The sequence below is a fragment of the Manihot esculenta genome, chromosome 9, assembly GCF_001659605.2.
Source record: "Manihot esculenta cultivar AM560-2 chromosome 9, M.esculenta_v8, whole genome shotgun sequence".
Taxonomy (NCBI): Eukaryota; Viridiplantae; Streptophyta; class Magnoliopsida; order Malpighiales; family Euphorbiaceae; genus Manihot; species Manihot esculenta.
The window spans coordinates 6,145,152-6,160,830 of NC_035169.2; the positions used below are offsets into that span (position 1 = coordinate 6,145,152).

At 33.4% G+C, this 15,679-nt stretch overlaps 1 protein-coding gene across 1 annotated transcript; it reads right to left on the bottom strand.

Annotated features, from left to right (window-relative positions):
* Positions 1-2: 2 nt before the first annotated feature.
* Positions 3-14,649, bottom strand: LOC110623675. Its single transcript, XM_021768687.2, has 16 exons — positions 14,459-14,649; positions 14,324-14,365; positions 13,733-14,142; positions 13,360-13,453; positions 12,677-12,863; positions 12,323-12,581; positions 10,844-11,059; positions 10,679-10,765; positions 10,461-10,595; positions 3,860-3,973; positions 3,487-3,734; positions 3,198-3,278; positions 2,669-2,900; positions 1,785-1,883; positions 1,504-1,689; positions 3-749 (listed from the first exon to the last, which is right to left on the bottom strand). Exons 3-16 carry the CDS (start codon positions 14,075-14,077, stop codon positions 651-653), a joined length of 2,382 nt encoding a protein of 793 aa, XP_021624379.1. The 5' UTR covers positions 14,078-14,142; positions 14,324-14,365; positions 14,459-14,649; the 3' UTR covers positions 3-650.
* Positions 14,650-15,679: the final 1,030 nt, after the last annotated feature.

Here is a 15,679-nt window from a genome sequence, read left to right on the forward strand (position 1 = left end):
GCTAATATTTAACAACTGAATTTTTTTGTATGATTTCTTTGTTTTTTTATTTTCATTGCGTTCTTCCTTATGCAAATACATATTTTGCCTTAAAAACTGGTTGATAAAACAAAAGAATGCATTAAATTGCAAATTCATGAAACATTTTCACATCTGCTAAAGAGAGGAAAAAGGAAAAAAAAAACAACAGGAAATGGTGAAAATTCAAAAGGAGATAATATCTTAGCACTTGCATGTTCACAAAACAAATGTCTTTATGCTTGCTGAATTTTTGCTTCCCAACTTAAAAATAAAATAAAAAAAATTCAAGAATTACTAACAAACACCCTATACAACAACAAATTTTAGAATTTTATTTGGCTTTTCTCTTGCATTCTTTTCTGAAGCAACTTCTACTAAAAAATGGAGGAAATGTACACTTGGCTTTTTTTTCTTTCTTTTTTTTTTTTTTTCATTCTAAGTGAGAGCTTGAAACTTTTCTACCTGTATATGATCCGATAGGCAGAAAAAGGCATAATGGAAAATTGTGGCTTTGAGAGCAATACCCTTTTCAGAAAAGTAACCAGCCTCAGTCATTTGTGGTCTTTGAACCTTTTAACTTCAGGAATCCATCAATTGCAACAATCTTTCTGGAATTGCTTGTCATCTCTTCAGTTGGTTCCTAAACATTCTTGTGGTAACCTAAAATCCTTCTTTAGATAACTGAGTTGTCTCCTCCAAGGGTCATTGTGCAGCTTGTAGTGGAGAACCTTTTTAAGGCAAAAGTATCCATCATTACAATAAGAACACACACAAACATAATACACAGAAATCGTCAATTGATCAGTTGCATGCCAGATCTCATACCCTAGATTTCAATTGACTTGAATTCTTGTGAAAATTTCTATTCCAAACAAGGGGATACTGCAGAAAGTTGACAATTCAACCCCTAAACTGCAGAAAGTTGACAATTCAACCCCTAACTTTGTCTCTCACCACTCTCAAACCGATAAACACATTTCATACTAAGGGCCCGTTTAGTATTGTTGGAACTGCAGTTGAGAAAAATACTATTAACTATTGTAGTTAGAAAATATTAAAAATTGATTTAAACTTATTTTTTACATAATTTAGTAATAAGGACACTAAAATAACAGAACTTTTCTCGAAGTACATTTCTCAACTGCATGTAAATTGCATTTTTTTTCTAAAAAGTGTTTTTTGACCTCTCAACCTCAATGCCAAACAGGCTCTAATTGCCTTCAAGACCATTTGCAAATTTGAACCTCAAAGTGTAATACACACTTCAGAATACCACCACAACACAATTGGCTAATTTCTTAAATTTTAATTTGTAAAGCAGGTATTCTCATGATGTTATGATTGCAATTCCCCATCAATCCATTGCATGCCAATATTTGTTGGGGTTCTAGCCCTAGTGAGGGATTGGTGGGTTTTTGACTCCTACTGCACTAATATGGAACGATCAAACATTAGCTTGGCTAGCATAAAGAGAAAGCATACCTGTACAAATGTGGTGAAGACATCATCTTCAACCAATTGTAAGAATTCAACTGCCCAATCCTCAGCGCGACTGAAAGCAGTTTTTTGTCTCTCAGCTTCAAGCAACACATTATCACGGTACAAAAACCTTTGCCAAATTTTCTGTACATTTGCCAACTTGAATGCTTTTTCTGTGTCATTGAATCCCTAGAAGACACAAGTACCAATAAAAAGTCAACTTCTACATTAAAAAGTAGCAAGTAAGCATTCATGTAAAGATGAGTGAATCCAAACATAATTACCCGAAGAATCTTTATCAAATTTGGAATTTCATCTTCACGAATTCTAACGGCAAAGCTCTCATAGTTCAGCACATTCTCATATGGCAGGAAAATCCCATCCTATACAAAACAAAATGGAATAAATAAATAAATCACTCTTAATTCAAATTCCATGCAACCACAATGATTCCAATAAAAAAAAAATTACAAAAAAAAAAATACAAGGACCATTTTCACACAAGGATAAAATCAGCCACCTTCTGTTTTTCCCAGGAACCCCAAGATAACAGACAGGTAAAAACTAAGAAATCCACAGAGCATAAATCTAAATTTGAGAGTCAGCCAGGTAGATGACTCCCTGATAGTATAAGTGTTATTGTTATAAACAATTTTTGGTTTACCTTCTTGTTATAAACACTGAAGACTCCCATGCTGAGCACTTCCCAACCAGTGAGATAAAATATTTCTGAGAAGCATCAAAATGCCCACATCCCATAGACCTTGTCCCAGACAAGGTGCTTTACCCTAGTAACAACCAACTACTTACATTGATAATATCATATGCCCAATGCTTGAATGAAATCGAATTTGGCATGGGAAGTGTTGATTGATGCTGTTTAGAGCTTTGGTTCCCATGAATCTTGTCATGTTTATCATTATATCGTTGTGTTACTTAGGTTCCAAGAGAGCATTAACAATAAAACGTATTCTTATTTTTCATCAGAAAGTGCAACATGCAAAACAGTGATAATATGGCCTTCAGCAAGTTAAATACACCACTCTTAATCCAAGTGCCTCAAACCTAGCCAGTTATTCTAAAGCTTTGAACTGGCAAACAGATTACAGCTTTGATAAGCTAAAAGAAACAAGCTCTTAACATGTTAGGCTATGCAAAACCAGATTACCTGAATGACCACGGGAATGCATCCTTGCAGAATACTATCTTCCATACGACCACTCCAACCATCTCCAGGTAGTACTCCACAGAAAACTGAACTGGCTAAATCCTCATGATAGTTTTGAGAGCGGTCCGGGGTCACAATTACATCTTGTGCATGCTGTTTCCCAAGTGTTCCATTCTTGGTAGGGCTCGATCCAAACTCTTCTGCTAGTTTCTGTCTGATTCCCATGCTATACCTGCGCAAAGATCAATAAAGCATCAGATATGCTCCAAATTTGAAGAGACTGAAATGCATAAAAACAGCTTGTTGCTTTTAATAATAACAATAATAATTAAAAGAAAAAAACACGGAACAAAAAGTGCAACTCTAGCTCACTTAATATGTTTATTAAGCATAGAAGAATCTTTTAGGTCTAAAAGGATTCTCATGGAAGTGGATGAACCATGTTCCTCTCAGCTGGCTATCAGAATATATTCGATGGACACTGATTGACCTACTTCAATAGATCTCAAATAGCTATTTTGCTACTTACGAAGCTTCTGGCCTTCCATTTGGGTATGCCGGTCCAAGATTTCCATTGAAGTAGAATAATGTCTTCCGCTTATCAAGGGGCCTGAAAATAAATGACTTCATATTTTTAACCTTTTCTTGTATGAATTTGAAACAGTAGCACTATGTTCTTCAACAAAGATAAGGAAAAGGAGAAAGTACTCCTTTCTAACAAAGAAAGAATAGGCCAAGGAAAAGTAGTAAGTACTTTTATCCAATTAAGAACAAGAAGATAACTAGTGAGTAGACAACATGATCAATAAGTAATGTACCTATCCCAAAGTTTGGTACTCAAAGCACTGGTATCAGGGCGTTTCCAAGCAGGAAGCACAAGATCTTTATCAGGATCAAAGCACGGATGCGTGCCTCTTTTGTCAGAAGGAATCTTATCCCAGTTATCTGCCCAATAGGCTGTTGTGGAATGATTATGCTTTGAATTTGTATTACCCCAGTGAACCAACATCATGCTGTTCCATATCTCCTTAGGGGCATAGCAAGCACCCTCATCCCATGAAAAGAACTGCCTTCAGAATTCAGATATAAAGGAGACATCATTAGCATAATATATTCCAAGGTATAAGCACAATATAATCAGGATTATCATTTGTATACATGTAATAAATGAAACTCTTAAGTACATCATACCCAAATATGGTCCCTTCCTGAGGAGCGGTTCCAATATGAATGATGCTCAACAATGTGATCATATGCCTTCCTGTAATATTCCAAAGTGAGGGAGCTCCTCAAACCCTTATGTTCCTGATTAGCAAGTAACAAGAGAAGGAGGATTAGCATATTTGGAAATAAAAGGCACAAGGACACACAAAAATACGCATCCATAAACTATACAACAAACATTGCGATGTTAACCTGAAGGAAGGGACCAAAAAATGAAGCTTAGGAGGACTGTATATCAGAAATGGAGATGTAATTTCAAGAATTTCTTAATAAAAAATTTTATGAGATCTTTGGACCAGAAAAAAATGGGTCAAGAGATTCATAGATAGCAAAGACTATGTTAAGAGATATAATCCATCTGCTTTACATTTGAAAAATTGTTTGATTACCTCTATCCAGTAAATTTAACAGACGAAGAAAACTCAATAAATAAAACTAAATCAATCAATTCAGGTAAGTTTTAATAAATGCCGAACTAACCAGGTGAATATAATTTCAAATTGTTCTATTGTAGTTCTAGTCAACCTAGTTGGTAATGGCGTGCAAAGATGGAAAGAAACTGATATATCTATCTTTCTTGTGACACTTCCTTGCCTCTTGTGGCTTATAAAACCCACCCGCCATTCTAATGGATGAGTTATTTTTATAAATCCTTAATTTCAAAAGAGACATCTATTTGCATTTTTCACATTTGTAATTATATAATTGTTGACCAACATAAAAGGTTTCTAGTTAGGAGGATTCGAATATTTGAGATCCTAATTAGACTTGATTATAGAGATTTTATTCTTACTATAAATATTTCTAATTTAGGTTGATTTTTGGTGTATAAATACTCAAACCTTGTAAATTTCAATTCAATCAAAATAGAATAAAAATTTCCCTCAAATTCTTCTTGGTATCAGAGCCAAGGTCATGGGTTCGAATCCTAGCAAGTGCTAGGAAGGGGATTATTGGCCAGGTGGGCCAGCATTCCTGCTTAGATCCCTTTGAACCATGACGCTTAGGCTTGCTATGCTATAAGGTATTTGAGTTGCGCCTCTGCTAATAGGTTAAGCTTTTGGCATGGTGGCAAGTGCTCGATCCTACAAGTGGAAAGCTTGATCCTAGGGCTCTTAAATGTGTGATTGTTGGATAATCTCCCACACAGAAGGGTTACAAATATTATCACTCTCCATCTACAAAATACTTGATCAATATAAATGTTACGTTTAGAGAGACTGACCCTTACTTCACTACTACCTCATCACCTTTTTAAAGGGAGGACAATGGGAGAGAAGAGATGATATCTAGTCCTATAACTCTCTTAACGTTTTATTGTAGAGGAGGTTACTATACAGAGGAGATTATTGGAGATCAGTAGACTACTATATAGGGGAGACTATTGATGACCAAATTGGGTGTTTCAATAAACCAGATTTAAGGAGATACTCAAGAAGAGACAAAACAGAAGCAGAAAAAGCCATTGTGTACCCTACTCAGCGTCATGAATCTTCCTCTTCTCTATCTGATGAGCTATCCCTAAACCTTGAACTCATTAATGATTTAGATAAACCAATTGCTCAAAGAAAAAAAGTTAGGTCTCTCACAAAACACCCTATTTCTAACTTTCTCTCTTATGATTCTTTGTCTCCATCCTATAGAGCCTTTGTCTTGTTTATTTCTCTTTCTATCCCATAGGATTCAAAAGAAAATTTCAAATATTCTAATTAGAAGGGAGCAATGATTAAAGAAATGAAAGCTCTTGCTAGACCTGAGAGTTGATGTCTCTTCCACATGAAAAAAAAAAACCTAATTAGCTGCAAATGGGTGTTCATTGTGAAACACAAAACAGATGGATCAACTGAAAGATTCAAGGCCAGACTAGTTGTCAAGGGATACACTCAAACCTATAAAGTGAATTACCAGGAGACGTTTGCCCCTGTCGCCAAAATGAACTCAATCAGAGTATTGCTATCTTGCACTGTCAATCTTGACTGGGATCTATAACAATTTGATATGACAAATGCATTTCTCCACGGAGACTTGGAGGAGAAAGTATATATGGAAATCTCTCCTGGATTTGCTGATAAAAAAACACAAGGAAATGTGTGCAGGTTAAAGAAGGCTTTGTATAGGTTGAAGGAATCACCCAGAGCTTAGTTTAATCGATTCAGCAGAGTTATGATTTCCTTTGGCTATCAAAAGTGCAACGCTGACCATACTCTATTTATCAAATATCACAAGGATAAAATTACTATTTTCATAGTCTATGTTGATGACATAGTAATGACAGGAGATGACATAGAAGAGATGACTAGGCTGAAAAAGCTTTTGACTCAGGAATTCGAAATTAAAAATCTTAGGAAAACTACAATATTTCCTGAAAATCGAGGTTGTCAGATTAAAGAACGGAATCTTTATTTCTCAGAAAAAATATATTCTGAATCTTTTGAAAGAAATTAATATGTTAGGTTGCAAACCAGTAGAAACTCTCATTGAGAGCAATCACAAGTTACAAGCATAATTGGTTAATCAATGGATATTGGCAAATATTAGAGGTTGGTAGGTAGACTGATTTATCTTTCTCATACACGACCAGACATATATGCAGTCATCTTAATCAGTCAGTTTATGCATAATCCTCGTGAGTCACACATGGAAGTTGTTTTTTGCATTTTGCGATACTTGAAGTCTGCTCCTGGAAAAAGTCTCTTATTCTCTAAACACGATCATCTTTGCATACAAGCATTCAATGATGCAGATTGGGCTGGATCCCTTGATGATAGGAGGTTAACTAGTGGTTACTGCACACTTGTAGGAGAAAACCTTGTCGCTTGGAGAAGCAAAAAGCAAAGTGTTGTTGCTCGATCAAGTGCTGAGGCAAAATATAGAAGTGGTACAAGGTGTTTGTGAACTCCTATGGTTGCAGAGATTGTTGGAGGAATTGAAACTGTCAGAGAGGGACAAACTCCTCTTGTACTGTGATAACAAAGCTGTCATCAGTATAGCATAACTATTACAGGCCTGTTTCTGTTATCCGCGAACGCGATTTAAAATCATACCTGGGAGTTTATCACTCTCCCATTTAGAAAGAAACTTGTTGGCTGTAAGTGGGTGTTGATAGTGAAACACAAAGCTAATGGCACAATTGAATAGTTTAAGGCAAAATTGATTGTTAAAGAATTCACCCAAACCTATGGAGTGGATTATCAAGAGACAGTTGCTCCAGTTGCAAAAATGAACTTAATCAAAGTCCTATTATCTTGTGCAGCCAACTTGGACTGGGACTTATAGCAATTTGATATGAAGAATGCTTTCCTCCATGGAGATTTAATGGAGATTTAGAAGAAGTATTTATGGAGATCCCTCCTGGGTTCGCTGATAAGAAGACACAAGAAAAGGTGTGCAATTTAAAAAAGGTTTTATATGAGCTAAAACAATCTCCCAGAGCTTAGTTTGACAGGTTTAGTAGAGTCATGATATCTTTTGGTTACCAACAGAGCAATATTGATCACACTCTATTTATTAAACATCACATGGGTAAGATCGCCATTCTTATTGTGTATATTGATGATATAGTGGTAACAGGTGATGACAAAGAGGAAATAGCTTAACTAAAAAGGTTATTGGCTCAAGAATTTAAAATCAAAGATCTAGGAAAGCTGTAATATTTCTTAGGTATTGAAGTGGTTAAATTAGAAAAAAGAATCTTCATCCCCCAAAGAAAGTACTTTCTGCATCTTTTAGAAAAAACTGATATGTTGGGGTGTAAAACAGCAAAATCTCTCATTGAAAGTAATCATAACATGCAAGTAAGAACTGGTGAGTCCATGGATATTGGAAGATACCAGAGATTGATAGGGAGGTTGATTTATCTCCCACACACTCGACCGGATATAACCTATGCTATTAGCTTATTCAGCCAATTCATGCATGACCCTCACGAGACTCATATGCAGGTTGTACTTCGCATTTTGAGATACCTAAAGTCTGTGCTAGGGAAAGGATTTCTTTACTCCAAACATAGTCACCTTCGAGTTGAAACTTTTACATATGTAGATTGGGCAGGATCTCCCGATGACAAGAGATCCACCTCTGGCTACTGCACAGTTGTGGGAGTGAATCTTGTCAGCTGGAGGAGCGAAAAAACAAAGTGTTGTTGCTCGGTCGAGTGCTGAAGTAGAATACATAGCAATGGCCCAAAGTGTGTGTGAACTTCTATGGTTGCAGAAGTTATTAGAGGAGTTGAGGTTGAGACAAGATAACTTTGTATTGTGACAACAAAGCTGCCATCAGTATAGCATAAAATCCAGTCCAATACGACTGAATGAAGCACATTGAGATTGATCGTTACTTCATTAAAGAAACATTAACATATGGTGTCTTGAACTTAGTTCATGTAATTTCTATTGGACAACTTGCGAATGTGTTTACTAAAGAGCTCAACAATAAGATCTACCATAATCTAATTTGCAAATTGAGCATGTGCGACATCTATGCACCAACTTGAGGGGAATGTTGACTTATTTGCTGATTCTAGGAATATGATTTAATTTGATTAGGATCCTTAATTATTTCTGTAATTATTATTTGATTATTTGCTTTTTGATTAGTTATAAATTTTTATATATAAATAGTCATGTAAAGATCAAGAGTGAAATACAAGAATACTCTAAAATTTTTCAAAATTCTTTCATATATAACTATATACTTTTAACAAATAATATAATAAAATTTATATTAGATTAGTAACATTGCTATCAATTAAAAATAACATTTTATTGTATTATTTTACAAAAAAAAATGTTATTATCTTTATAGTTTAAAGTGTTAAATGTTTTCTATATTTCTTAAAAATGTTACTATTCATTATTAATTTAATATTTTTTATAAAATAATTACTTACCAAAATTATATATCATTTTTATAATAAATTTATAAACAAAAATACAAATGTTATAGATTTTATTTTTTTTAAAAAAATTTACGATGATATTATGTTTATATATTCTTTTGAATTATTAATATTTTCCTATTAATATCATATGTTTTTTGTAATATGATTGTTAATGAAAAATAAACTTAATTTACAAAACATTTAAAGTAAAATATAAAATTTCTGTAAAGTATTATTATTTTTCGTAACAAAGTAAACCTAGAATTCATCATAAACGCGAGTGTGAACAGTATGTTATATGTGGAAGCATTCTCAGCCATGGTTGGATCAAAAGCTAAATGGCTCCAGGACTGGCCCTATAAAACCCTAGACTAGAAGGGAACCAGCCTAAAGCTAGTAAAAAACAGTCCCCCTCGTAGCCCTAGAATTGGGATCGGCACTTCAGCTAAATTTCTGCATGGAAAAAAAAGTTGTAAAGATCGTAAGTGTGCCGCACAGAGCAACTAGAAAATGCCCGTGGCACTCTCCTATGCCTCCTACCTACTTAAGAGAGTTGTTGCTCTACATTTGTAGACAGTCGAGTAACTTTTTTACTATTGCTTTCAATTTTTTACTCACGGATTTTTTTTTTGCTTGAATTTTTTATTTTTATTTAATTTTTATAAAAATATATAGAAATGCCATTTATACCATAGTAACAGTCAAATAATGGCTAATTTTGAAAGGCATTTCGAAAAGTGAAATCCATTTATAAATTAAAAATTACACTGTCCAACCTTGGCTAGTATGTTCTTACTATAGCCTGCATATTAAAATTTTCATATATTTTATTTCCACACATAATTTAATCTTTTTTTTTATTAAATTCAGTTTAAGTAAAAAAAATGTAAATAAAAGTTAATGAAATTAGTTCTTTGTTTCATTTTTTTTTTTAATTTTAAAATTTATTTTTTGTCTCAATTTTAAGAGAAAAAATAAAATGTTTATGCCGAAATTTTATTGGCGAAAATTTAGTCGTCAAGTCTGGCTCGAAACTAGACCGAACCATGTCCAAACCAAACCAAGACTGTTTAAATTAAAACTAGAATGTAAGAATCGGAGTAAGCCTAAAAGTCTAAAATTGAATCACCTCAAATTGGGACCACTTCTACGCTGTCTGATTCTAGTTCACTCCCCATCCTCAACCCTAAACCACCGGTTCCTGCTGAAACCAAATTGGTGGCCAGGCCTATGTAGGGGGAGAGGGGAAGAACTTTTTAAGTTTTGTTTTACCTTTTCTTTCTAAAAATACAAATTACATATTCTAACAGTGAAATTACAAGTTGATAGAGCTAAGAGAATATATATATATGTATCAGCATTTCATTGCTCTAAAATGTTAATAATGTTATCTACCAACCCTTACACACATAGATTTTGATATGTGGCTAGAACGGAATCTAAATCAGCTTTTTTGGATCCTCATCTAAACCAGTTGTAGCCTCTCATAATTTTCATTTGATTTAAAAGAGGTTTCAATTCAAACCATGATATGATTTTTTGTCGTAGATATTTGGAGAGACACACATGTATATCAAAACACAAGTATAATAAACAATTAACTTTCAAATTCAATTTCCCCTAGACAAACATATAAATAGAAATTGCATAATACCAACGCAATCATATATAACAGCCTAGAAAGTATACCTGCATAGCCAAGTGGGGTGCATCATCTGCACGTGTTATGATGCATGAATCAAGAACAGGAACAAAGAAAAAGTCAGCTTCTTCACCATTTAATGTTCGATATGGACTAGCCAAAAGACTTTCATAGAGTGCCATCTGCAAGTGTTTAAGAAAGAATTTTCTAAGCTACATTTGCACATTCAAAGATGAGCTGGTGTCCATATCAGTTTAAACAATACCTGTGCACCATACAACTGATCAGTCCAATATGTCGCATTCCTTTCATCATAAATTCGGTTCACGCATTCAAACTTAAAATGTCGCCCCTAGAATACACAAAAGTGGCAAACATGAGAAGTTGGCTCTAAAGATGTGTCAATAAACAATAGTAATATTGTTTTCACCTCAAGAAGTAAACTGTTGAACTCAGGTGGTAGATCATAAACATATATAAGGGGCCTTTTCTTCTTGACCACAGCATTGAGATTGACAGTTTTATTGGTGAGATGTGCATTATCAGGAACATCAAGCTGAGCAGGTCTAAGCCATTTAGGCCACTCACTTACTGATGATGCAACAGATGGAATACTGCAGTCAGCTCCATACCATCCATTTTCACACTGAAAAGAAACCACACCTTAATATAAACAAACAGTAGGCAGTAATTTAAATAAGGTTTCTTCAATCAATGTTAAACGGTTGCCTTCTTTAACTTCAGAATGATTACATTTTTTTTCCTTGCTGAATTGCAGAATGTAATACATAAAATCATGATGGAAGAAACAATACAATTGCTGCTATAACATCTAGTTGAAAGAATCATATCAGATTGCAGCAACCTATTGAATATGTTGGTGAAAATATCATATAAAGTTGGTCCAACTAGTTGACAATTCAGTTAGGCATTCTTCAAATCAGTTGAAGTTATCATGACTTGATATTTTAGATTCCAATATGAATTATTTGAGGGTATCATCTTACGAGCTCACGTGAAGGGGTAAATATATGGCTCTGGTCAGTTATTCTGCTGTTATGTATTATGAAATTATATGAGTAGCTTTATCAGATATACAAACTTTTCTAAAAATACATCATAGATGATAAAAGATTAGTCCATTAAACATTAAGGGGAAATTAAAGATTGAAATATGGCCAGCATTGCAATAGTCAATTTGAACACACCAAATTAACATAATGGAATTTAAAGACTTGTGTCAAAAACTTTCTCCACAAGGATCCTCATCTAGGCCTGCAGGTCAATGAATATTTGCAGGTTTTTTTTGACAGCTAAATGGGCTAGTGCTCAAGGAGATCAGTCTCTTTCTTAAGAATTTATGAATTTACTAGCAGTAATCTAGTAATTAGCATGAGCAAGTTGACAAATAAAGTTTGGAACATCCCTACCCTCAAATGGATATTAAGATGTACTGCACAAAGTATACCCTGTTAGAACAAAGACCCTCCATTTACACTCTAATGGAGATTGCATTTGAAAAAAGTGGCATATGTTCACTAATCCTAGCAACTCTTATTTCATGACAGGCCAAATGAATGCTAACCATTGCCACTTCATAAGAGGTAACATGACATGGATGGCATAGTAGAGCAATGGGAACTGAACATAATAGATGATAGTAAGAGTAATAATTTCAAATTTTAAATTAGTCAATAACATGGATATTTTCGGAAAATTTGTCTTACTACTAAAAAAAATGTCCAGAATCTCATATGATTTTCCTCAACAACATTTTATAAATAAATACCATTCTCTACTTTGGATACTCATATATAAATGGGAAAAATATGGTTTGACTGTTTATTTCCTTTTTAAGTGAATCAAATGTCATGATTGTAAAAGAGAAAATATAAAAAGAAAAAAATACCTGACAAAATCCACCACGGCAGTGTCCATGTCCAGAGCATTGATTGATACAAACACATTGCACAGGCACTTCACAGAACTGCCCCAAAAGACAATCATATTTGCAGTCACATTCCTCTTTAAATTTCACCTTAGAAGCATATGCTTCCTTAGGGTCCACATTACACCATCCTGGTTTGCTTCCATTTGTTGTAAAAATATTGTCCAGATCATGCTTTGACCAGTCGGACAATTTGGGAGAACCAGGTTCAGAAGGTAAGCTGAAACAGATATATAAGGAGTCACAACTTGTAAGGTTATGAGTTTCTAAGGACAGATTACAATAAAACCCATCTCAAGATCTAAATTCACTCACTTTATTTGAAACCCACAAGCCTCTGCCACAGGACGATTAGGATATTTTGTCCCTTCTCCACAGAAACACATTGCTCTTGTTGTGTCACAATAAGCAGGACAAATAGAGACAACCCACCGCCCATATGGTAGCTCTGGCGTTTTGGGATGGTTACATTCCAAGTGCAACCTCCCAGAGCAATCTTCCCCTACTCCAACAGACACAAAAACAATGGTCAGGATTCAGAAGAATGTGTTGCTCATCAGACAAATTTTTCCCTATTAGTCTGTTTCTGTTGCCTATACTTATCCTCTAAACACTTTTCCTTGCAGATCAACTAATCAAAAATTTGTTGCTATTATATTGGTGTCTTCATGGATTCTCACTGGGAATCTTTTTTTTTTTCTCTGACTCACTGGGAATCTACTCATTAGGTATATTGAAACAGCAATGAACATTGTGCCATATTGCATTGCTTCAAGTCTTCAACAATCAACAGACATCGTTTCCAGTTCATTAAAATACAATTGACATGTAACAAACTCATGATTCTGATTATATGGATAATCAAATGAATATAGCACCATTTTATTTGCTTCAACATTTTTCATAAAAATAATACTGGCAATAGAATAGGGAATTTTTCTAAGAAATGAAAAACAAAAGAGAAAAAGCACCACTAGATCCGCATTCAAAATTCTTACCACTAAATCCATGAAAGCACCGGCATTTCCCAAATTCATGGTTGCAAACACCTTGACCACTGCAATCATTTTGGCAGCTCCTACCACCAATTATCTGCCAACAAAAGAGTTTATTAAATATGGACAAAATTCCAAGACAGACTGAAATTTGATTCCCAAAAAGAAAGCCCAAATACCAAAAGTTAGTAAAATTAAGGACAATAGCATTATAATAAATTTCTCAAACTAGATTGATTAAACTGATTGAAATATCAATTCTTTGTGCGTGTTTGTGTGTGCGTGGAAATAAAGATCTCCCATGAACGCAAAGGAAATCAGCACACTCACAAGGGGAAAAATGAATTAACAAGTAAAGGCTCAATATTATTATTACCTCTGTAATGTTGACTTCTTTAGTAATTGAATCACAACCAGCAAGCCACTGCCCAATCTCAGCCTTCCACGGTGTATTACGATAAACAACAGCCCCATGCGAGTCAACTGGAAACCTACTTTCTAAAGCAATAATGGGTCGTAAATTTTCCCAATCACGACCACTCCTGCCTCCATCTGATCCATTGACGGGAACACAAGAATTCTGAACTTGCCGGACACTGAAGTAATCAAAGGAAGGCACCACAGGAAACAAAAATAGATGAACTATCGAAATCAATGCCACTCCAGAAGCAATTGAAGCTGTCATGGACCATGAACACTTCCATTTCTGATTAAAGATCATTATCTCAAACACGTTTCCAGTGATAAACAGAGAATACTGCCTGTGAACTTAAACAAACCCGCTTCCTAGACAAGCATTCATAAAATAAATAAACTTTAGGTGGAAATTAAGCTAAAACAATAATTTAAAAATGCAGTGCGATGAAAAGGGGCATCAAAAAGAACACCGAATGAAACGTGGGAAAAAAAATGGTAAAACTTGGTTAAAAAGGGCCTGGGTTGGCTGATTACAAGGCGAGGAACTGACCTTAAATTGGATCAGAAAATGCACCTTTGGCAAGAAAATGACCTAACACGAAATGAAATCAACCAGAAGGTAAATTAGAAGTTGAAGCATTTGAGAAGAAACAAACGCAGGGAGAGAGAGAGAGAGAGAGATTACCAGATGTAAGAGAGCTTGATAGAAAGATTCCAATTGAAGAAGACATATAATAATTGAATCATGATAATCAAATTGGTAATTAGAAAATACAAATAAATAATATGAGAGAGAGACAACGAAGAGAGAGATTAAGAGAGGCCCCCAACCAAGTCTGCGCGGATGGTTTTGAACGAAGCAATGCAGTGGCCGGGTTCTGCTTTTTTTCCGAAGTATTGCCGTTAAATATAACTGTGCATGTGTTTTACTGAGAGGCCAACGTCATATTTGAATTTAATTTTAATTAAATAATGATTTTTTAAACAAAATTATTTTTATATTTATTAAATATATTAAAATTAATATTAATGACGTGAGACGTGCATCTTTATAACCTTGAGATGTCTAAGATTCGACTCCCTCAATCCCTAATTTAAAAAAAACAAAAATATTAATGCATCTTAAAAACTATTGGTTTGATTAAATAAACGTGAGTAATAGCAAATATGAGGTGGAGAATAGAAAAATATAAAAAATTATTTAAAATATAAAAATAATTGCTTAACATAAAGTACATTTATTTTTATATTACAATAAAACAAAATTAAATATAATAATTTTCAATAATCGACGGTTAAATAATAAATGGTTGATAATTTTATAATTATAAATATAATGAAAGTTTTGAAATAAAATTAAATAAATTATTTTATTAATAATAATTTTATATAAAAATTCGATTAAAAAAAATTTTAATAAAAAATTAAATAAATTATAAATAATGAATTTTAATGAAAATTAAATATAATAGTATTTAAGTTTTTCTTTTTATTTTTAAAACGATGATCGTGTTACATTAATTTTTTAAATTTAATATTTTAATTTTTATATTTTAACTTATTAAATTTACCGTTCATTCCTTAAAAAGTTTTGTTTTTTCACTTAGGTAACGTTAAAATATAAATAAAAACCATTTATTTTTTAAAAAAATAAAAATATTAATTTTGATATAATTTGAATATTAAAAATATTGTTTTAAAATATAATTAACGTAAAAACTTTTCATTCGGCGGATCAAAATATTGATATCAAATTATTAGATTTTAAAATGTTGAATTTATCTATCAACTATACAAAGATAGTAAAAATATTAAATTTTGTTTTTTTTTTCTAATTTTTTAAAATTATTATTAAATAGCCATTGTTTATCTGTATTTAAAATAATAAACTACGATATTTTTAATT